Below are 26,397 nucleotides of genomic sequence, written 5' to 3'. Positions count from 1 at the left end.
TGGAACGCTGCAAGGAACACCAGCATAAGACTGCATTACCCCAATAAGTCGGCAGTAGCGCAAAACAACCTGTAAACGTGCCACAAGATAGATTTCGACGCCACCACCGTCTTGGACAAGGCATCGTGTTACTGAGACCTAGTCATCAAGAAAGTCATCTAAACCAACTAGATGGCAATAATTTCAACAGAGACAGAAGCCTACAGCTGAGTACACCGTGGAAACCTGTAATCAACAAGCTTCGACCAACCAGAACACGGCAGGCGGTCGGGACTAGGAACTAGCCCCTGATTGGCCCTTAGCAGGAAGCCCTACTGACCGCTTATACAGAGTGGAAGTGAAATAACTTTGCAGATTTTCAGAACGAATAGTTCATGTTGTGTGTAACAAAAAACTATATAATATCGTATTGGTGGAAAGTTAATTCAGAAGAAAATGTTTTATTCTCAAATGTTTAATAACCTTTTATTAGGTAAGAGTAGGATCGTGATTTTTGTCCATATCGATAGGAAAACTAACAAAGAATAATTTATCCCTCTGGTATATTCCAGCAGTGTGGACGTTTTTCGTGTAAATTTAATTTTAAAAACCTCTAGTTTCATACCACTGCACATACGAGTTGGTTGTAACGTAGCGCGAGAGGACAGCTCATCTAGTGAGACACATCGAGTTTGTTGACATCTTACATCTGTATCACGAGAAGTGTGTTAGCGACGATGTTGCCGGACTGCTGAATCTTCAAACTTAATTTTCTGATTGACAGTGCATTTAATCACAAAACGTGATATATAAGTTTTCTAGTCATTTCAGTGTACCCTATCGTCCCTTTCAATCAGGAATGTTATTTCACTTCCGCTCTGTATACCGGCTAGACATGATTTCACCACAGTCTAGTATATACAGTCACGAAGCCTCAGTTTATGAGAGTATTAGGAACAATAGACTGTGCGGGTACTATTTCGCATTGTCTGTAATGAGGCGATAGTAGCCATCCTAGTGGTTACCAACTATGTATGGATGCATATTTACTACATATTGAGCTTCGTGTCTTTATATACTAGACTGTGGTTTCACGGCACTTCAATCCCTGAAGAAGATAGCAGAGCTAGTCATCGAAAGCCTGGAAGTAACAATTCAACTTACTTGGCTGAGAACCCGAGAAAAGTTATTCCGATTCTGGATCATATTGTTTGTAAGCCAACCATTTAATTGATCGCTTATTAGACCTGCTATTTAAAAGAATGAGTTGGCACGGCATATTTCGATAGCAAATAGCCTATACTACAGTCGCTACCGGTAGACCTATTTAACATAAACATGCGTCCAGTAATTTTCGAGAAATTGCATTAGTACTCAGACATACGAAAATATTTTCTGGGATTAAGAGTATTTGCCGACGACCAGGTAATATTTTCACAAGATGAAGAGGATATGGAATATATGGTCAGGAAAATTGATGAAGAATATCATAAATGGGGTCTAAATATTAACTATAACAAAACAGATCTGTGTGTAGGAAATGAAGTTTCCAACATAGCTATAAATAATGAAATAATAAGAAAATGTGATAGTTTTAGATATCTTGGTACATATATAACCTCAACAGGAACATGTTAAAAGGATATAGATAGTAAAATCGCTTTAGGTAAACAGGCCACAAAACTATCACATGGATTATTATGGAGCAAGAACATATCAAAGGTAGTAAAAAGATGATGTTTCAGGTTATAGTAGAAAATATAATGTTGTATGGGCGGGAATGTGGCCAATTACACAAAAAACAAGAGATAGAATAAGAACTGTGAAATTGGATTTTATGAGAAGAAGTTTACAACTTACAAGACAAGACCGAGTAAAAACACAACATATCTGGGGAAAAACGGAAATTAATTGTTCAGTAACAAAAAAGTTGGAAAAGAAACAACCCCAATGGTACGGACATGTAGAGCGTATGTCAGAAACACGATGGCCCAAACAAATTTTACAGTACTCTCCGAGAGGTAAGAGAAGAAGAGGAAGATCTGTTATGAAATGGAAATCTCACATAGCTAATGCCATGGAAGAACGTGGACTACAAACAAGAGACTAGAATAACCGGCAACTTTGGAAACAAAATACTAACTCCTAAAAGGGGAATGTCTAAGAAGAAGAAGAAGAAGAAGAAGAAGAAGAAGATTAAGAGTTGTTAAAGAATTCTGTCTGTGGAAATCTCAAAATCGCTTTTGTAGCATTATTAATCCCCTATTTACTCATAGTATGGGAAGAGTGTTACACAATCAGAACTGCGCTTCCATTTAAAGACAAGAAATATAATTATCCTGTAAAAATCCTTTTTGACATAGCACTCAAAATCAGATATGGCATTTCATAACGGTTAATACGAGTATGCGAAATGAACAGAGTATAACATCATGGATAAATATATAATAGGATGCGAAACTGCAGTCAGCACCATCTGGCGGCGGGGGGTTGAAATAAGATGATCAGTGCCCAACGTCGTAGGTGCTGAACATTAGAACTACGTGTTGAGTACATTACCCAGAGTTCTCTATTTATCCGTTCGAGATATTGCTCGAAGAGACAAGATGGCAGACAGAAACTTGCTAATAAGTGAACATAAAGTGATACTACGTGTGTATAAGCAGTGTATGTTAAACAGTGATGTTTATGGACGTTGTAAAAATAGTGTTGTTGAATGTATTGTAAAGTAATAATAATATAATAAATTGAATTATCTAAGAAGTTCTTGCAGACTTTGACAGTGATGTTTATGGACGTTGTAAAAATAGTGTTGTTGAATGTATTGTAAAGTAATAGTAATATAATAAATTGAACTATCTAAGAAGTTCTTGCAGACTTTTCCATTGCGCTGTACAATAAATATCGGTACCCAAAGAATACAATCCCAATTATCTAAACTTTTGCTTTATTTTTTGTCTCTGTCTGGTTATATTTTAATTGGCTAGTGTAAAATAGATCGTCTCTTTTATCTTCCTGTTGGCTCCGGTAAGAATTTTCAGGAGAAGATGCTGTGAGGAATAAAAATGTAAATGTTTTATTTTAAATTGGGTTAGTTTTGAATATCGATGAGGGTGGGAGGGAATACTTTCTGCACAGTTTAACATTTTCGTCACCAGGTGCGCTGCCAAATGCATGGAGTAATTAGTTACTCTTTTCGCTACTTAGTGCGCTGCTAGATGTAATAACGTCCCTCCTCCCAACAGGTGGCAGCAAGATCAATTTCTACAACAGCGCCTCTAGTATGTGTTACGGGAAACTCAGTAAGTTTCGCATCCTATTATAATATATTCATCCATGATAACATTTTCAAACTGGCGTTTTGTACCTCTTACGACAAGTCGGACGGGGGATGACGTCAGAGCGTCCTGAGTAGTGAAGTCAGAGGCTGTCACCTGGCACTCCCATTCACCATCGTCGAACTCCAGAGTGGCAGCTCGCACCCACAGACTGCAGTCGCCGGTGTCCTGGCTGCCCGCCCATTCGTACTTCTTGGGGTAGATGCCCACCGGCTGCAACAGAAAGTTTCTATCACTACTGGCGCTGACAGAGATTCACACTGAAACGCAACGTTTTAATACACACTGTTCTGAAGTTTCTTAAAGTAAAACAGTCAGGAAAAAAACATAGCACATTATAATCCAATCCACAGAGTGTATAAGAAACAATATTTAATTACAGTATTTGTAACCATGAGACAGTATCCTAACATGTTGATACCCAGGTACATAGGTAGTCTTCAGTTCAAGAATCAAATCCTTCACAACTACAGACGATTTTAAGGGTCAGTGTATTAATAACTATAACATGAATTTTTACAAAATGATGCAAGTGACTATTAATTTCATGTGTGAGCGAAAATTTTATCAGGAACAGAGCAGGAAATGCGTAGAAGATTAGAGCTGTAAGAAATGTATTTCTGGTTACTGTATGACAGACCGTCATCTCATTATGACAAGAAGTAGTTTAGACATTTAATTAAAAGTTGAGTTCACGAATAAAATATATACGGGCTATTCCATCTCAAATCGACCGAAATATAGAGAAAATTGACCTTGCAATTTTTAAATACAATGAAACTTTTTCTGTCCGTAGACAACTATGATATAATGCTTTGTACAAAGTTTGAGGCATCAGAACTTAATAGTGTTTAAGTTAATAATATTTAAATTTATCGTATTTTCATAAAATTAGCAAATTTGAACTCTTGTGACTCCGAAACCCTTTCACCCAATGATCAAAATCATGGTTTATTTTGATGCTGAGAAGTTAAAGTTTATATTGACATGTAGGCCTAAACAGTTTTTCTTACTTTTTATGGAAATGGAGAAATTTAGATTTTTCTTCATTAAGACGCCTTTGGCCACGAAAAAATATTTAAAAAATATATCGTTAGATTCCGCATTGAAAGTACAAAAAAAAAACACAATTTTTACTGGTGGGACGTTGATAAGAAAGTATTGAAAATATCAAATGAAGAAAATAAATAGTACGCGCGTGAACTAACCAGCTGACTGTGAGGCGGGAGATAGCCGAGGGAAGCAATGCCAATAGACATAAACACGTGATGTGTCGTCTAGCAGTCATAGCTGCGCTAGCTTTATCACAGGTTTTCATAAACACAGGAGTGAAATGACGCCCAACGCTCGCTTATCTTCAGCTCTCGGCCAGTGCTTGCGGTACTGCGCCGTTCAAGTCTAGGCGTGTGAAAATAATCTATTTAATATCCTCGAAACTTATTGGCGAGCCACTAAGCAAACAATGCCGAATCCCTTTTAATAATTAATGCAAGGTTTTTTCTATATATATATATATATATATATATATATATATATATATATATATATATTACATTTTTACAAATGGCCAAAAAGCCTAAAAGCAAGTAAAATCAGATTATCTGTCTCTCTGTGTACAACAAAAAGAAGGATTACTTCTTAACATAACCTACCAAATGTCACCTTCAAAATAAAGTCTCGTTCAATGTTCTGTAGTAAATGGTTCCAGTCCACATCTGTGGAGTAACGGTCAGCACGTCTGGCCGCGAAACCAGGTGGCCCGGGTTCGATTCCCGGTCGGGGCAAGTTACCTCGTTGAGGTTTATTCCGGGGTTTTCCCTCAACCCAATATGAGCAAATGCTGTGTAACTTTCGGTGCTGGACCCCGGACTCATTTCACCGGCATTATCACCTTCATCTCATTCAGACGCTAAATAACCTAAGATGTTGATAAATCGTCGTAAAATAACCTACTAAAAAATGGTTCCAGAGTTCTGAGCGCTGAAAGAGGCTTGTTTTTATAAAATACGCTAAATTTGTCGCTCAATAATACGAAAACCGTTGGACTTTCGATAGTATATTTTTGAAAATGCACTCCCCTCAGCACCTTGCATAAGTAGCGAAAAAATTGGAGTATAAAAAATGCGAGGTTTTTTACTGATCGATTTCATATGAAATAGCCCATACGGAACTTTAGAGTTTGAAAATTAGATTCCATAATATCTGGATCAGAGGTGTAGACAGTCAGTCGTTTTTTAATTATTTTGACGCGAAATGTATATACTGGACCTACAAGGAGAGAAAAATTATGTTTTTATATGAACGATTCTTCTGCACTGATGTCACTCGTAGGACCATGGGGGGACAGAACGCTAGACCCACTTTCTTACATAATCTATGGCCTACTATTTTGCAGAAAAATTAGCACTACAAGGAATAAATCTTACAATGTTATGGTGTTTGCTAGAGGTGTTAATTCTCTTGCTTGTATGAACTGTGATACCTACTTAAATGATCACAGAACAATTCTCACAGATACCGGTATTAAATAGGTAGAGAATGGGATGTTGATTCTTTCGATTGTATGAACTGTGTTACCTAAGACCAATTTTGGTAAATTTTATAGAGTCGTGTTGCTGCACCAATGGACTCACGTTAGCCTCTCTTCAACCATATTGGTTATAATTTCAAACGCCCATAAACAGCAGCATGAGTGACCTACTACTGTAGCAAGTTTTCATCATTTTGTGAACCGCACCTACATGTATTTCAAGAATGTTATGCTTTCATCCTAAAAATTTTTTGTACACTTATCAGTTAGTATAGGGATTTCTGCTCATTCCTTTTCTTCATGATGTTTACTTTATGCTACATGTAATTCTAACGGCATATGTTTGATTGCGTACCAGACCTGTTTAAAAAAATTATCTTTTTAACGATTGTGATTTTCTGAATTTTAAGTGTTCATTATATGTTTTTATATTCTTTTATTGTGACCTGAAGATGCCTTAGTTAATGGTGAAAACGTTCGTCTAAACTTGTAAATACCACTTCATGTATTAACATAAAGGTTCAGTATATGTACTTATGATAAGTGATTTGACTGAAAAAACCTATACTATTTGTTTACAATTTTTATAGTTATTAAACAAGCAGAAAATGAACAATGTGCTGGTAGGCTTATAGATAAAGTTCAAATTCAATTTTGCAGTTAATAGCCATGAAAATATTCGGTATATGGGTAATATATTAACAGATATGCACAAGAACATTAAATAAATTATATACAGTATTAAAGAAAGTACATATTATTATAGTACTCATTACTATAGATGTCTCACACAATCATTGTGATTTCCTTAAATCCCCTGTCAATTGTTTTAAAATGGTTCCATCCCTTTGATTACTGACTACAAGTGTGCATCTTGCACTTCTTTAGCTAGTCTAGTCCAAGGTCCCTAAGGGTCGTATTCATAAACGAGACTTTGGACCAAAGTTGACTTTAGAAAGTACAAAGTCACCTTTTCCTATTCACAGTCGACACTTTGACGAAAGTAAACTTCAATGGTGACTTTACTTAGAAGTCGCCGAAAATATAGACTTTGATTTTGACTTTCGTTCGTGGACATAAGGAAAATGGCTGATATTTGAAAAATTGTTGAATTTTCCGAGAATATTGAGGACATCCAGGAGATTATTAAAGCTCCTCATGTCCCTTAGCGTATTATTATACGTTATAATTTAAAATCAAGGTAGAGATTTGATAGACGGTACCGGTATTAAATATCTTCGTCATATTTCAACTTTCAATGATGAATAATCAAAAAGGATTATCTGTTCCACCAATAAACAATACAATTTATTTCATCGCGATTTTACGCTACAGGTACAGGTAAGGATTGATAGCTTAATATTGATTTTGACTATTTAATTCTATAGAGGATAGGTTATACAGTTGGATATGCAGTTAATTTATAATCCTGCTGTCATCATAATAATGTTTTCTGCATATTGACTTCAAATAATTTTTAAGTAGTTTCTGCAGACATTCAGGAAATAACTATGCCAACTGACAGAAGGATAATATGTCTCTTTCACAGTCTTAGTCTGTCATTGGTGGCATCTTCTTATCCTCTATATCTTCAGAATAAAATAATTTTATAATGAAACAATTTTGAGGGCTTAATGTGAAACTGATGTAACTACAATCGATGTTTTATTCACAACAAAAGTCTTAACAGGCAATGCTGTTTCATATGAAGTCTACCATCATGTTTTGTAGTTACGAATTGTGTTAGTATATACAAGACTGTTCGGAACTGAGTTACGATTTTTGTGACCAAGTAGAAAAACAAAATTATCAATTGGTGTAAAGATTTAAAAATGTCAATTTTTCTACTTACGTTAGTTTTACACTAAGCCCTCGAATAATTATTATTCTTATGTAAAGTTGCAAGAACGGTTAACAATCGCTTAATATGTTCAATTGTTTCATTGATTTATGACTCAAAAGATGGCTTTGATTGTGGCAATGCCTACTCTGTTTCAACTATCTAATTTAATTCGTTTAGAAAGCATTGACTGTGATGGCCAACATTAGAACAAGATCGTCAAATCTCGACTTACCAAAGTCAAAGTCAAGGTCTCAGAAGTATTGTCTATGAATAGGACTTTTAACGAAGTTAAACTTTACTACGAAGGTCGACTTTGGGAAGTCTTCATCTAAAGTCTCGTTTATGAATACGGCCCTTAGTAATGACAAGCTAACCGTCAAGCTAGGCGCATTCCCAAACCCACACCGGCTGACTACACTAAGGTTCGCTGCGTACCCAGGTTTCGAGCAGGCAATCCCCCCTCGACCCTAGGCCAGCCCCTTCCGTTCGTCGCCAGCCGGCTATGGGAGAATGCTGTGGAATGACGACGAAATGGAGAAATGGTGACGGAATGATGTAGATGCATGAAAAATCCCAGACTTGATCGGGACTCGAACTCGGGCTGCCTGCATGACAGGCTGGAGATCTGACCACTCAGAGACCGCAGGAATGCACATCAGCATATTCACGCGAGGTATAATCGAATTGCGCTTGCGTGGTACAGTGTATGTACAGACATGGAATGCGCTCGTGATCAAGGTCAAGCTCTTGTACCGTGACTGCGAGCTCATATCGTGTCATCCATGATCTACGAAAAACCCGCTTAGTGACGTACATAGGCGATGCGTAATGCGAGAAATATTTTAAAGCAAAGTCGCAGCACACCGAAATATTATTGAAAGAAATATTAGCTAGGAAACAATGAGAAAGTTGTATACATCGTGCGTAATAAAGGCTATATTGTTAAAATGTAGTACGCAAGAATACGACGTTGATACCATGGTTACAGTATTCAGTTTGTTCTGAGATTTCAGAGCGTTAGTATTGCGATATTGATATAGCGAATTACGAGTATTTATCATGACAGGTTGCGGTTGCTGTCCATGCATCACGCGCCTATGGGTAAGGCATTACAGATGTTCATTAGCTTTGTAGAAATAATGAATGCTTTCCTTTTCCTCTTACTTCAATGAAAACGTAGAATTGATTTTGTTTAGCTTCTCTTGAATGAGAACTAATGGGTCATGCTGCTGTACATGTATGTTTGCAAATGTCATTTTGCACAATGAATTATAGAAATTGGCTTAATTGTTCTGGAGGTCTGGCTCGGGATCTCGCAGTGTGTGGATGTTTGTGGAGTATTGGTGGAATGGTAATGATAATGGTGAGGGGAAACGTTTTTCTTTTCAATGGTGTAGGAATTCTTTGTTTTCCAATAAGGTAAGGTGAAATGTAACAATTAAAGAAAAAAATTGCGTTTCGTCTTCCTGATACGGCTTATATCACTTTGTGAGAGTGGAACATTATCCTATTATCAGTGTCTTGTGTTCACAGGCGTCATTTCTTCCCCTCCTCTGAGTTTTGCCCTTGCTCCGAGTTTAAAATGTAAAAAAGATTAATAATCGAGTATTGCCACTAAAGAAAATATGTGAGGAGTCTACATTCAATCTTAAGATATTCCACTTCTATAAACTTAAGAAACAAAATGGTGCTATTAATGACTTTGCTCAAATGAAACTAAGATGTTATCCTTGTGGAGTAATGGTTAGCACGTATGGCCACGAAACGAACGGGCTCGGGTTTAAATCCTGGTCGGGACAAGTTACCTGATTGGGGTTTTATTTATTTATTTTGCTAATAATTGTAACATAAAATATAATATATATAGAAAAACATTAGCTCGCCCCTGAAAGAGTAGAACTCGTGCTCAGGGGCGGATTCCTGAATTTAAATTATTAAGTATAGGCTACAATACAATTTGTCTTATGTTTACTATGCAATTAGAATATATAAATTTAAATTTACAATTTTTAAATTTTTATAAAATCCATACATAACTTTTTAAATTTAATACTAGAACTATTAGAATTGACAAGATTAGGATATTTAAATATAAATTTGTTATATATATTCTTGGGCCTAAATTACCACTATGATTAAATACTGTAACAGTGTTGCGTTTTGGTTCAAACAATCTTAAAGAATTCATACCTTTTGTTTCATAACTACGAGAATACAATTCAAAATTTTTTAGATTTGTACGTATGAATTTTATTAATACAATATAATAAATCTGTCTTATGTTAAGTACATTAAAGTCTAAAAATAATTTTTGAGATGGAAAATCAATAGGTTTATGAAGACATATTTTAATTATTTTCTTCTGTAATAAATACGAGTAAATTGTATTAAAATTGGATTTAAATGAGCTACCCCATCCTATAATTCCATACATAATTACCGATTGAAATAAAGTTAAAGATATTGTGCGTAATAAACTTATTGACAAGTAATTCCTCAATAAAATAAAATAATATATTATTTTACGTAATTTATTACAAAGGTAATTAATGTGTTGGTTCCATTTTAAATGATTATCGAAAATTATGCCTAAATACTTAACTTCAGAGGACTCCTTAATAATCGGACATTTACACTGTATAAGGCAACAATCAGAATTATGTAATTTAATACTTAATATAGATATAGGAGGTTTGTTACATTTTTCAGATAATGAGAATGGAATAATTATGGTTTTATTTTCGTTGATAGAAAGATAATTTATGTCAAACCATTTTTTATTAATTTAAGTCCATTATTTGAATTATTATATGCATCATACCAGGTTTTTCCACCAAAAAGTAAAACTGTGTAATCTGCATACACTTAAAGCAGAATTGCTGGGTAACTTTCGGCGTTGGACATCAGAGTCATTTCGCCATCATTAATTCACATATCATCATCCATACAATAGCTCGGGTTGAGTTCAAGGTGCGGCGTGCTGTACTTGTACAAGAGCGCGGCCGTTCGGTTACCCAATCACTTACAGAATAGGAGTGGTAAGCACAATAAGCCTCAGGCTGCAGTGTAAGCCTTCGGATCCCTCCTGCTTACGAGAGGGAGAGAAAAGACGTTACCTTTTGCTACATTGATGGTTGTTTGTTACCTATCGTAAATTAAAGTACAATATTTAGCCTATCGTTTGTTAAGTTTATGTATACACGTTTTAATATCTGTTGGTATGTCGCGTGTGTAGAATCTTTGGGTGTATAAGTAGGCTGTTTTCTTTTTACTATTATCGAGTTTCTGTTTCTATTGTCGTGTGTTATAAATTGCTTGTTTTCGTGTAACTGATTTTTAGATTTTGATTAATGTTTATGATATTGATGACTGAGGTGATGATGAAAATGTAGATTTCCAATCCGTAATTTGCTTTTGTTACTGCGGAAAGCCAAGAAAAACCTCGGCCAGATTGGCTGACACGAGGTTTGAGTCCGGAATATCCGGAATGATGGTCTGAAATGTTATCGTTTGAGTCAACTCCATCCTTAATATTATTGTATTTAATTGAAGTGAAAACTTCTTTTTCATTAAAAGTGAGTGCGTTGATTTGTTCGCAATTATATCATATTAACAGGAAATGCATGAAAAATACGTATCGTTTAAATAAGAATATTCTGTTGAGAGCATGTGATTTCATTGTTTAACTTTTTATGTTTAAATTTACCCCAGTTTGCGGCATGGTAAATAATTCATGTCAGAGAAAATGGGAAGTATGCCACACAATCTACCCTATAAAAATTAAAAAATTAAAGTCTTCAAAAAAAGAAATCTTCACCCCCTCCAGGCAAAAACTGAAATGACGTCCCTCCTTGTGTTTATACAGGGACATCATTTTAGTTTTACTTCAATTTTTATTGTACCTGAGTTTTTGAATGTACTTCACTCCCACTCCTTCTAGTAGCAAATTTCCATACACAACCAAAGCCGCAAAGTCGTCTTACGGTCATAGTAAACAGTACAGAGAGAGTGAGTATAGTATGTTCCAGAAATATGATCGCATTTTTCAGTGAAGAAAGAGCATTCATTCACTATTGAATCATATTTTCGCACAGGTACTGTGCGTCCGTTTAGTTACGTCGCATCCCGGTTTCTCCCACCCGTTTATTCTCGCCTCTCTGTAAAGGCTAGTGGGTGGGCTGTCTTAGCTCTTTTCTGTAAACATTTTCTGCTAGGAACTGGACTTTTACGCAATATTATACAACTATTTTAAATCATTTAAATAAAAGGCTATCGGTAAGTAAGTCATTGTCACGTGATTCCCCATCCCCTTTCTAAGACCCTCCTATATAACCACATGGACAGATAGTACAGTAGATTTATCTATGCGGATAGGGCAGAAGTGAAGATTGAATTGACAGTACGTAACGTACACTGTTATAGATAAGGTACAGAATTATTTCAACAGGCGTAGGATTTTGGCTCCCTCATGTCGCCTGATTTGAGTGCTTTGCATTATTTCTTTGGGGTTACTGTGAAACAGTTGTGTCTGCTAAACATCCTACAACAATAGAAAAATTAAATAATTACATTCAAGAAACCATACATTCAATTTCAGAAGATATGCTTGAAAACGTTTTCGATGATATACACAAAAGAACTGAAGCTGTATCGAAATGAACGACCACCATTTTCAATAATTTGTTTAAATATCCATATTTCGATTATTTTTTAAAATTTAAATGCACTGTAAATATTGTATGCTAATGTGATGTAGACAGTATAGTATACATTGCATAAATAAAACGTCTGATTGGATAGTTCAGTTAGTGAGTAAAGACACTTAGGCTACTGTTAATATTGTACTGTATTTTGATTAAATAAAAACTCGACGAAATTGAACAAACTCAAAATCGTAACATTTCCTAGTTTACATAAACGGATGCACTACTTTTCTTCCCTCCTATACCTAGTAAAGTTATTTGTATTGTATTTTACACTATTGTCGTCAAACTCCGGTCGTGGAAGGGGATAGCAAACAGTGTTTCCGGTTCTCAATCGTTAATCCAAAGGTATAGTCAGGTTAATATTGAAAATGTTACTAAAACATAATGATGTCCCTGTATTTAAATCACTGCTACTCTCAAGGGAATCGACATTTGCGTCTAAAGACTCGATTTTCTCTACCTCAGCGCTTCTCAACCTTTTTTATTATAATGAGACCCGCCTCTTCTTCTCGCATTACTTTAGTGGGACCCTTTGGCCTGGGGTGCAGACTAGGATGTAGGAACAGTAAAGTTAAATGTTGTATCAATTTAAAAGAAAACATTTTAAAATTATTAGTATTATTTATTTATTTATTTAACTAATGGCGTGTACTTTAGATTTAGATTAGATTTAAATTTTATTTAATAATAACATATACATAAAAACGTTACATTAAAGTACCCCGAAAGAGCAAAGCTCGTGTTCGGAGACAGTTCCGTTACATAGATATACATACTTTGTAGACAAAATACTTAATAAAAAAGCTCACATAAAGATGATAATAAAATTAGTAAATAATAATACTAGTAATAACTGAGTGAAAAAAGGGACGATGTTGAGATTGATGATACTTCCATCATTCACCCAAGAAGCCAGTTATGTACCCCATAGCCGCGACGCTGGTATTCCCGGCGTGACTCCTCCTCTTTGCTTACGTCTTAGGAATTGAAGGCGCTATAATGTCTAAGTAGGTAGTATCGTTCGCCATTTTTGTCCTTTTGTTGCCGAGCTACCAGTCTAGGAATCTATTTGCCACACGGTTAAACATTATCATGTCGTAGCTCCTATGATAATAAATAAAACGCACTGTAAGTCAGCAAATAATTGAGCGGCAAATAACGTCCTCGTGTGCTTTCTGCGAACGCCAACGAAAGAGCCAAAATGGCGGGCGATTATGTTAAGTATTTATCGAACCTTAGGAAATGCATAACGTCTTCATCAGCGAATCACAAGACGCATACGTTTAAATGTAGCCGACCTGCAACGTGATTGGCTACCGGAAATTAGAGCGACGGGACTATAGATCAATTTACCTATAGAATCGTTGTCCAGGATGCGCCACAGGAAGCTGGTCTACGCTACACCCGCAAGGAGATATGATGATGATGATGATGATGATGATGATGATGATGATGATGATGATGATGATGGAGATTTGTTGGAATACAACAGGGGAACCTCACCACTAGATAACCTAGTTGATACAGGACCGTTAAATAAACAAGTAAAAAAAAACAAGGGAACCGGAGATTCCGCAGAAATCCCTGTGTTACCTGGGCCACGGGCTTGCCCAAGTTATGAAATGAGTACCATAATACTTAATAAATCACTGAATGTCCGATAATAATTACAATTATTATTCTTAGCAAATTTCTTCTTCATCAACTGTAATTTTACACCTCATTGGTCAGTTATGGTCACAATCCATCGTCATGCAGGTAAATCCATATTTCTCGGACCAAATGAAAACTATTCTGCCATCTTGTTTGGTATTCCCTTATTGTTCATTCGGAGAAGATGTGTTTTCCATGATTTCATACACTTATATTCTTATATTATAGACTAATATTGACTTGTGTATGTTTTCAGAGAAGGTGTCGCCGGTTCTTCCGGAGGCGGTGGCAGCGGTGGCAGCGGTGGCGCCATTCAACATCACAGAGGGCGGAGGAATTTGTCCTAGATTCTCCTCCCTCCTCCCCTTCTTTCACGAGCATTGTAAGTGCAACATTTTCTAGTGCAGCTTTTAAGATTATTAAAATATTGACTAATCTAATCATTTGAAAATATGCATCCTAAAATAATCAATACGAGGTGTGGCCTGACACATAGATTACATTCAAAACGTGTTAAATATTGTCATTGTTAGCAGCCATTTTACAATAGCTCAAGCATAATTTTCTACTGACTACATTTTGAGTAGCTTACTTTTGAAGTTAGTGCGCCGAAGACTGTCAAAAATGGAAAATATCGAGCTTTGTGCTGTCATTAAATATTTCGTAATAAAGGGAATGAGCACCACAGGAATAACAAGCAGACATGGGTGCTGTAATGAAGGAACTCGCTTCAGCGTTTGAGACTGTGAAAAAATGGCCGGTACTGTTTAAACATAGTCGAGAGAGCGTGGAAGTCGACCTCACAGTGGAAGTCCAGTAATAGCAACAAGTGGTGAAATAGTAGAAAAATCTATAATTAGAAACATTAAATAAAATGATGTCATGAAAGCAGTTGGCAAAGAGCATTATTAATACTTATTCATAAAAATGGAGATAAGAGCATATGCTCAAATTATAGAGGGATATCACTTTTAGTCACAGTATACAAACTACAGTCGAGCCGTTCTTATTTCCGGCATGGCCACGCCTTCTCGACTTTCGGCGCGACGAAGGTAGGCAATAGCGGTGTTGCTAAATCTCTGTCAAGCCAATAGTGAACGAACGCAGTTCTAATAGCAGGTTGTCGAACAATCAGTCGGTAGTGCAGTGTTATTGTTGTTAGTGCTGTGTTATCGCTGAGTTTTCAGCATCATAATGCCGCGGAGGAGTCGGAAGACCATCAATTCGCAAAGTAGAGAAATGATTCTTAGCATTAGAGATCATTTCGAAAATGAACGTCAAAATAAGGGTATTTATTGCCTTTAATGCAAGTGGTGCAAAGAACAGCTGATGCGTGTGATGTGAAGAATCACGGTTTCTCAAATAACGACAGAGAAGTACGGACAATCCGGCAAAGAAGAAAATAAACTGAGAACTATGGCGGCGGCAGGTAGTAACAATGATTGTAGCGATCTAAGCGTAGCACCTCTAAATTGAACAATACCGGTAGGCAAGGTTCTTTTTTTATGTAGCAATGACTTATGACAAAATTTTTAATACTAACATATTTTACTTAATTTACAGGCCGTGTGGTTTTAGTTATTCAATCATATAAAAAATGTTTATTTTAATATTTTACAGCTTTCTTCCATTTTAGTAATTTCTAATATTGTTTCTGTATTTACGAAAATCGTTACTTCAAATGGTCGGAAAAACCAATTATAGCGCAACATGGTAAGTCTTCTGTGTCCTGGGATGCTAGGATCAACAATAACAATAATATACAATATTACGTATTCGTATATTACTAATTATTTATCGTAGGAAATAATTTTTCGTTCGATGTTTAAGACTAGACATATGCTAAAACTTCTTTAAGAGTACAAGGGTAGACTTGACAACACAGTAACATCCACCGTGAGCGGGAAGCGGTATGTCGTCTGCATAACCTTGACGACAACCACTGCCAGTGAAGCAGCGTGTCAGCTGACCAGAAGCTGTCGTGTGATTTGCTGCCGGAAATAAGAACGGCTCGACTGTATATGCAGAAATTTTGAAAGAAAAATAATAGAAGAAAAAACTTCATAAGAATTAATTGCTATGAAACATCCGCAGTACCGTATATTCAGGCCTATTTAAGAAATAGTTACTTAATCGATTTATTAATGTAAATATATTACGTAGACAAATTTTGGGTTGTATCGGTTGCAAACGAAAACATGTTTGCATAATTGATATTGGAATGCTGAACAGGAATGTAGAGTTTAACGTTACTTATTTGCTCCAATTAAAAATGTCTGTTTTCCACAAATATCATTTTCTTTCATTACGTTATACTAACAATAATAAGACAATCTGCTGGGAAACACCAACGGATAGTCCACACCTGTGGAGTAACGGTCAGCGCGTCTGGCTGCGAAACCAGGTGGCCCGGGTTCGAATCCCGGTCGGGGCAAGTTACCTGGTTGAGGTTTTTTCCGGGGTTTTCCCTCAACCCAATACGAGCAAATGCTGGGTAACTTTCGGTGCTGGACACCGGACTCATTTCACCGGCATTATCACCTTCATATCATTCAGACGCTAAATAACCTAGATGTTGATACAGCGTCGTAAAAAAAATATAAAAAATAACTCAACGGATAGCTCTCCACTGGCAGCCAGGAAAGCTGCATGGGTAGCATCACCCCCCATGCCCATCTGTCCTGTATACATGTTATCAACAGACTACTGCGTTTGGTTACACTGAGTACAAGTTAGGTGTACACCGATCGTACTAGCTTCGCTTGGCGTGGAGAGCAAGTTGCGAGTCAACAGTTCACGACGCAGTTCAGCAGTCTCCTCACATGCTCCGGTACTGCGTGTCCACATCTGTTTATTCGTGTACCTGTGTGTATAAGTCGGTGAACAACAGGAATAGTACTCCTGTACGAAATACCACTCGGATTTAATAACGATAACAAAGTATTTTTATTTAAAGACAGCTTATATGTAATAAAAGATAAATATTTTTACTAAGGATGGACAAGTCTAAACAAATTTCTGGAGCAAGCTCCTTTATTTTCAGGAACCACACATGTAATGAGAAAACCAATCGAGCTAACATAAAGATACATTTGATGAAATATACTGTATTAAACAATACTGAATATGCAACGCAAACACACGCTCTTAGAGACGTTTTGCTCTGTAGGAGTAACAATATCTTGATATGCCCAACAACGATATTAATTTAAAAAGCACATTCGAATTTCTTCCGCTTTTGTTAACTTTATGTATTAGTCATAGTGACATAAAAATATCTATGTCTTAAAAAATTTTGAACTCAAATAATTCAGACGATACAAAAAAAAAAATTAGTCGCCATGGCTACCTGAAGCCCGGAATTTGACTACCTCTGATTTTTACAATATGTAAAACGCATCGAGATAATTTCGATCTAATTGAAACTTGGAATTAATATATTAAATGTTTAAATTACTCAACAAACTTGAAATAAAATAAATTATTAGTGCGTGCTTTACGAATCTTTACACGTTGCAATCAATGACTGTATGCATTTAAGTGTTTCAAATGAAAAATATTTCTCTCTTTCTGATAAAATACTTTTTTTTTTCTTTACTAATGCCGTGCTTGTTACCAAATTCATCCATTGGAGCACTCAATTCCAACCGTCTAGCTTTGTTTTGTTTTCGTATGTTCATTGAATAGCAGACCTGAACTAAGTAGCGTTGGATGCCGACAAGCTGTACTCCATACATATCTACACTGTTGTGGCTTGCTTGGAGGCTTTAGCTAGCCAAACGCAGGACTCTAGTTATAAATTATCATAATTCTAGATTGTCTTTATCAGAATTTTTCTGGATTCACCAACTTGGAGATTCGAAATATTAATATACTTTCAGACAGCTATTTATCAGAAGAAACCACTTCGGTGAGCGGTTGCCATTCTGAGCAATAAAACTGGACAGATATTGAATGTAACTACACTCAGTTTTACTAACCAGACCGCTAAACTTCAACATATAGGGCTACTAAGAAGGAGAAAAGCAGTAGATTATTCAGTTGAGTCATATCCTTCAAACATAAATTATTGATACTTTATTTTCTTTTTATAGGAATCGTCATGTGACGCGGATCCATTGCCATCGCCCCATCAATGTACACAGATTATACAGAATGTTAGACCTGTATCGTTTTTGCTCTAAGAGATTTCCGCAGTTCCTAAGCAATTATATGCTACTAGTGGCTTGTGCAGCAAATGCTGCAAACGAAGTTCATTAGATGTTCAAATAAACATTTTTCAGATTTATTTTCAATGAAGAATACCAGACATTCAGAAAGTTATTTGCTTCCATAATAATGAAAGATACTCTCTCTCGAGCCAATACTGAAGAGAACCACGCATATAAATATCTACACCATACCGCCATTAAATATATGAAAAAGACCCAACACCACTTGATTAATAACTACAAAAAAATTTGATTTTTAATAATATTATTATCTTACGTAAGTTTTATAGCTTTCAGTAACATATATATATATATACTATACTATATATATATATATATATATATATATATATATATATATATATATATATATATATATATATATATATTAATATATATATACTATATAGCCGCCACTTAGTAAAATATAGAAATCAAAATCAAATTTCAGTTATTCTCTACATCTACCTATATAACCCCAAAACGTTTCACTTTCATATCATCAATATAACATTAATATGTATAATTAATGAAAAATAGTCACATCATGGCATTGACTACAATAATATTTCATTTCTAATGGTAATAATGTCATCAAACCACATCAAGTTTTGTATTTTTTAATATCCAATACTCAGCTGTACTCAGAAAATTACACACTACAGAATCGAACCTGTAAATTATTTTTAGTAAGTTAAGTTTTTAATAACCAATTTAATTTGAGCTCTAAATATGTCAGCATTCTTGCAGATCATGGCCTTCGTGTAATATTGTTTACTGTAATGTGTTTTGTTATATTCTGAATTGCAATTAGCTAGTTCTCAAAACTGATGACAGATGGATTTTAGAAAATAGGAAAATTATGTTGAAGAATTGACATTTCACTGAAAACTACTATTTTTCTGAAAAACTTTGAGCTCCAAGCTTCAAAATGAGAGGTCATTTATTAAAATCCGTTCAGCCGTTTTCCCGTAATTTCCATTACCAGTTCAAATTATATATATATATATATATATATATATATATATATATATATATATATAGATATACAGGGTGGAAGTGAAATAACCTTGCACAATGAAAGAGACGATAAGGTACACTGAAATGAATAGAAAACCTATATTATGTCTTTTGATTAAACGCACTGTTAATAAGCAAATTAAATTTGAAGTTTTAGAAGTATGGCAACATCGCCGCGAACACACGCTTCTCGTGATACAGATGTAAGAGGTCAACGAACTCGGTAACTCGGTGTGTCTCGCTAGATGAGCTGGCGCTGTGTTGCAACCAACTCGCAGTATGCAATTGCTTCAGTTCAGAGGTTTTTAAAATCAAATTTACACAAAAATCGTCCACAATATTGAAATACGCCAGAGGGATAAATTACTGTTAATTAGGGTTCCTATTAATATGGACAAAAGTCTCGATCTTACTCGCAATTGTTAACATTTATTTCTGAAAACCTATTAACTTTCCACCAATATGACATAGTTTTCTTCTTACATACAACGTGAGTTATTAGCTCTAAACATAATGGAAGACTATTTCATTTCATCCTGTATATGAGTCAAATCTTTCAAGCATAAATTATTTATTACTGATTCATTTTCTTCTTAAAGGGCCCATCAACATCGTCACGCAAGAACGATGAATCGTCATCGTCAAGCAGGAGCGATGACATAGTAATAATAAGATTGTTCAGAGAACAGGTAGGTAACTCTTCAATGTACATACATTATAAAGTATATGTTACTTGCAGATAGGGATGGGCACTGAAAATTCACCGGCATCGTTTTTGCTCTAAGAGATTTCCACAGTTCATACGCAATTGAATGTTTACTACAAGGTCCTCTTGCTTAAAGCCTGGGTCACACTAGGCTGTTGTCGAACTGGACGGTGTACTTAATCATAGTGAACCCAACTTGTTTCTTCATTAATATTTTACTGAAGATTTCAAGGGAGAAACTGTTATTTTAAAATCTATTTGGAGATAGTTAAATTTAGAGATATAATCGTTATAACAAAGAGAGATTTCCAATAATTTAACGATAAACATATTTACTTTATGAAAAAGAGTATAGATATTTTCCTTAGTTGTATGTGGTTTATCCATCGGTTTCATAAAATGCAATGAATTACTACTAATTTACATAATATGGAATTAAGAGAAAGATGATGATTTTGGTAATACTTCAAACATAGTACAGTACGATTATTTAGTCCTGACACTCGTCGGAGATGTGCGCGTGGGACAGGCGAGTCCATTTAGTTACGCCAAGGGGTGTTTGGTTTATTCACTCGCTTGCCTTTACCGACCGCTCGCCCTTATCTCTACTCCGAAACTCTCCCCACTACTCCGATTACTTCCCCTCTTTTGCGTCGCTGAGCTGTCAGGACTAAATAATCGGTCTGTACGCCGTTAAGGCTAAATGTAAACTTTTAGTCTAAGGCATATCAGTTACAAGTGGCCAATATTACTACTTTAAGATCGCTTGTTCAAAACCTAGGTACTGCACTCCATTGAAACCTGTGGTAATGGATGAGAATGATGCATGTAAAATAGTCGTTGAGCAGTATGCCATGCAAGGCGTTGGCGAGGTTTCATCTGACTGCAGTAGAAGCATTCCGTTACTTTTTTATACAAAAAAATTCGTTATGATGAAATTAGAAAAAAAAATATTTCGACAATTTTAATGACCTCAATAGCACATAAAATTAACGAATTAATTGTGCAAATGCAACAAATGAGCGCCATCACTCACACATAAAAAAGAAAAACTAGGATGTAGCTTTTAAACGACACTATGAAGTCGTGAATGATCGAATTATGTCTCTTTATGATAGTTAATTATTATTAAAGAAAGTATAGTCAAAGAAACTCATATGAGCCGTTCAGAGCAGAAGTGGTGTAAGTCAGAAATTGGTAATGAGGATTAAAGTAAACATTCTGTAAAATACAGCACAAAGTAGCAATTAATATTCAATTTATTTAAACTATTAGTAGTCAGCGGATAGCACGAAGGACATATTAATAGATACTTTGCGCTGCATTTTACAGAATTTTTACTTTAAACCTCATTACACAATTTTGACTTATACCACTTCTGCTCTGAACGGCTCATATGTAAAGTACGTTTGAATATTTATAAAATCTTGCTTCTAATTATTTCGATATAGATCATCAAGCTAAAATATTACGGTTTCAGGACTAACTTAAGCCCATGATTATATCTGTTATGAAGTTACGTACAAAGAGACTTCAGAGAATCAGTTCCTCAGCAACTTCAGCTTACTATTCCACTCTTTCCAACACAGCTTAATTTCTTATTCTGTCTGTCCACTTCACACGTTCCATTCTTCTCCATATCCACATTTTTAATCCTTCTATTCGCTTCTCTTCACGTCGTCGTAATGTCTATTTTTCTGTTCCACACTCCATACAAATACTTCATTAGTGTCTTCCTGGTTATTTTTCAGAGGACCACAGAAGATTATCCTTTTTCTATTAAAAACTTTCTTGGCCAATGCGAATCTTCTTTTGACATATATACAGACACACATAGTGCATACATGCATGCATGTAATTATTTGTGTTTGTGTGTTTATTTCTTTATTCTGTGATGTTCTGCAAGAATTCCATAGCATGTGTTCAGAATAAACACGGCTATAGGTTATTTTCTTGGTATGTTCTTATTACCACTGATCTAAAAGAGTAACTAATACTGGCAATAACTAACGCAGTGCTATATTTTCAACTTAACTTACACGAATTTATTTTTTTATAGCAAGACCCGGCCATTCCTGGACCTTCATCAGCTTACGATGGAGGAATGGTAAGTTACTCACGAGTGGATATACGTAATAGTATTATATGTAACAGTAATATCACTTCGTTTCCGTATGAGAAGTGTTCATGAAATAGATTTAATTTTACAACTGAGTTATCGATATCAGTTTCGGACTATACAAAGGAGGACAAAAAAGTAAGGAGACTGGTTTAAAAAAACACTTTTACTTACCATTTTATCCAACTACAATGTGATGGGGGGGCAAGGGCATTTGGGATTTTCCGGTCTCTGTTCGTGTCAAAAACCCTGATAGAGTTTATATAAAATAACTCTAGCGGTGAATTTCGGTGAAGTCCGGAGAGCCTAATTAGTCAAATCCACTCTCCCTACCTCCATGCTGGGGCCCCATGAGATATTTTATGATGCAAAAGAGAGTATTGTGCCGAAAACAACGGGCAGCTACAGCATTTATCTTTCCCGAGAAAACTGCAAAAATGGCAAAGTTGGGATAGGATAAGAAATATCAGAAGGCAGTACGATTGGGAGAGGATCTACTTTGAGGATTTACTGAAGAACAGTTTTTAGAACATGAGAGGAGTAATAGTAGGAGGGAGAAGAATAAAGCGCATAAGATTTACTAATGATATGGCGTAGTTAAACATTTGAGAAAAAAATTTCTGAAAAACTATTAACTTTCCACCAATATGATATTATAGATTTTTTGTTACATGCAACATGAGCTATTAACTCTGAAAATGTTTAGGGCTATTTCACTTCCACCCTGCATACGAGTCATATTTTTCAAGCATAAATATTACAGATTTATATTCTTTTTATAGGAATCATCATCGTCGTCGTCCTCGTCATCCAGTGACGATGATAGACACCTACTGAGGTTGCTTAGTCCAGAGGTAGATATCTCTCCAAAGTACATACATAGATTCTAGAGTATGTTAATGCAGATAGGGATGGGCACTGGAAATTCACCGGTATCGTTTTTGCTCTAAGAAATTTCCACAGTTCACACGCAATTGAATGTTTGCTAATAGGTTCTCCTGCTTAAAGCCTATGTCACACTAGGCTGTTGTCGAACTGGACGGTGTACTTAATCACAGTGAACCCAACTTGTATCTTCATTAACATTTTACTGAAGATTTCAGCGGAGAAAATGTTATTTTAAAATCTATTTGGAGATAGATAAATTTAGAGCCATAATCATTATAGCAAAGAGACATTTCCAATAATTTTACGATAATCATATTTACTTTATGAAAAAGAGGACAGATACTTTTTTGAGTTGTATGTGGTTGTTACATCTCTTTCATAAAATGTAATGAACTATTGTTACTTTAGATATTATCGAATTAAAAGAAAGATAATGAATTTGGTAATACTTCAAACAAAATAGCCCCCTTAAGGCCAAATGTAAACTTTTAATCTAAGGCATATCAGTTATAAGTGACCAATATCACTACTTTAAGATGACATGTTAAAAACCCAGCTACTGCAGGTCTATTGAAACCTATGGTAATGGATGAGAATGATCCATGTAAAATAGTCGTTGTGCAGTATGCCACTCAAGCAGTTGACGAGGTTTCATGACTGCAGTAGAAGTATTCTGTTACTTTTTTATATTGAAAAAAAATCGTTATGATGAAATTGGAAAAAAATATATATTTCGACAATTTTAATAACCTCAATACCATATAAAATTAAGGAATTAATTCTGCATATGCAAAAAATGAGCGTCGTCACTCACACATAGAAAAGAAAAACTAGGATGTTGCTTTTAAACAATATTATGAAGTTGTGAATGTTCGAATTATGTCCCTTTATAATATTTCATTATTATTAAAGAAAGTATAGTCACATAAAAAAATATATATACCTATATGTACAGTAGGTTTGAATATTTATAAAATCTTACTCCAAATGATTTCGTTACAGATTATCAAGCAAAAATATTACGGTTTCAGGAGTAACTCAAACACATGGTTATTTCTGCTATGACGTTACGTACACAGAGACATGAGAGAATCAGTTCCTCAGTAACTTCAGCTTACAATGCCACTCTTTCCAGCACAGCTTCATTTCTTATTCTGTCTGTCCACTTCACACGTTTCATTCTTCTCGATATCCACATTTCAAATACTTCTATTCGCTTCTCTTCACATCGTCGTAATATCCAAGTTTCTGCTTCATACAAATGCTTCACTAGTCTTTTTCTGGTTCTTTTTCAGAGGTCCGCAGAAGATGCTCCTTTTCCTATTAAAATTTTTTTTGGTCATTTGTTATTCTTATTTTGACTTACTTACATACATACATACATACATACATACATACATACATACATACATACATACATACATACTGTACATACATACGTACGTACATACATACATACATACGTACGTACATACATACATACATACATACGTACGTACATATAGTATGAATTCATTAATTTTATTGTTTGCTTGTTTGTTTTTTATTTATTTATGTAATTATTCACTTATTTATTTACTTACCTAATTATCTAATTGCATAACAACATACTTATCTAAGTAATTACTTGATTATTTGTGTGTTTATTTATTTATTTATTATGTGATGTTCTGCAAATTCTATAGCATGTGCTCAGAATAAACACGGCTATAGGTTATGTTCTTGGTATGTTCTTATTAGCACTGGTCTCCAAGAGTAACTAATACTGGCAACGACGGACGCAGTGCTATATTTTCAGATTTATTTAATACTAATTTATTTTTTCCTCATAGGAAGCCCTTACCTACCCTGGGCCCCTGCTGCTTTGTGATGGAGAAATGGTAAGTTACTCATGAGTGGACATAGATAATAAAGTATTTATGCAATAGTAATACAACTTGGTTTCCGTATGAAAAGTGTTGATGGAAAAAACAATTGATTAAATTTTAGAACTCTGATGTTGATATCAGTTTCGAACTATACGAAGTTGGACAATAAAAAGCACTTTAATAAGTACATTATGCAACGAGCCTATAATGTTATTAATTAAGACGCGAGTATGTTTATAATTTTCATACGAGCGTCTTAATTACCATTATTGGCAAGTTTCATACGATTTTTTATGCTCGACCATATTTCTAACTTGAAATTATTCATAAGTATTCATGTTATTCTTATCTGACTGGGGAGCGGAACTGACCTTGTGCAATATCTCGTAAATTGTTAGATGTGCGGAGCCGCGAAAGTATTGATTTTTTCCGAGAAACAAATGTCATTGAGCTTGATATAATCTAGAGAGTAAAATAAATATTAATCTTGATATAACCTTGAAATTGATTTAGACATTGAAAAACGCGATGACAAATTGAATTTATTTGAATATTATTTACAACTAACGCTAATTATTATAGTAACAGAACATAACCTTCTGCGACAGTATTGGATTTCAAGCCTCCGTGACGTTTCGTTAGTTGTCTTTCGATTTCCGAGAATAATCGATACTTGCGCTTTCATATTGCTACAATGGTGTTTTCTGATTGGTGGAACACCTGAACTTTAATGAATAGGTGTACTTTAATGAGGTCCATTATACCAGATGTATAATTACTACATTTCGGCATGGTCGAGCATAAAACACTTTCACTTACATTTTTAACCAACTACAATGTGATCGGGGAGGAAAGGCTAGTTAGAATTGATATCTAATCCTTGCGGTGAATTTCGGTGAAGTCTGGAGGGCCTAATTACTTAAATCCACACTCCTCACCTTCTACTCGGGCCTCCTCAGAACTTTTAAGATGCAAAAGAGAGGGAGGTGTACCGAAAGCAATGGGAAGCTTCCACATTTATCGTTCCCAAGAAAAACTGCAAACATGGAAAAGTTAGAATAGGAGAAGAAATGTTACAAGGAAGTAAAATTGGGACAAGAGTACGTCAAGGACGCCCTTTTCGCTTACACTGTTCAAATTCTACTTGGAGGATTTAGTGAGGAACTGTTTTCAGAACATGGGAGGAGTGAAAGTAGGAGGAAGAAGAATAAAGTGCATAGGATTTGCTGATGATATGACGTTGTCAGCAGAAGAGGAGATAATGCTAAGGAATGTGCTACGGAGCTATGAACAGTATGGGATGATAAATGCAAACAAGACGAAGACCATGGTTGTCGGAAGAAAAATAAAGAAGGTAAAGTTGCGATTTCTAAATGAGGCAGTAGAGCAAGTGAACATCTTCATATAGTTGGGATGTACTATAAGCAGTGACATGAGCTGCAGTCAGGAAGTGAAAAAGAGGATAGCAATAGTAAAGGAAGCTTGTAATAGAAAAAGGAGCATCTTCTGCTGACATCTGGAAAAATAACTAAGGAA

The 26,397-nt window shown here is 35.3% G+C and overlaps 1 protein-coding gene across 2 annotated transcripts in view; it reads right to left on the bottom strand.

Moving 5' to 3' along the window:
• Positions 1-26,397, bottom strand: part of LOC138700208 (irregular chiasm C-roughest protein) — an 831,933-nt gene that overhangs the window by 587,869 nt on the left and 217,667 nt on the right. For both annotated transcript variants that reach the window (XM_069826656.1, XM_069826657.1), the window contains exon 2: positions 3,347-3,530. In XM_069826656.1, coding sequence (XP_069682757.1) covers positions 3,347-3,530 — 184 coding nt within the window. The remainder of the gene's footprint in view (positions 1-3,346; positions 3,531-26,397) is intronic.

This window comes from Periplaneta americana, chromosome 5, assembly GCF_040183065.1.
Source record: "Periplaneta americana isolate PAMFEO1 chromosome 5, P.americana_PAMFEO1_priV1, whole genome shotgun sequence".
NCBI lineage: Eukaryota > Metazoa > Arthropoda > Insecta > Blattodea > Blattidae > Periplaneta > Periplaneta americana.
Note: the sequence above shows the minus strand (reverse complement) of the source record. Positions and strands in the feature narration are given on the sequence as shown.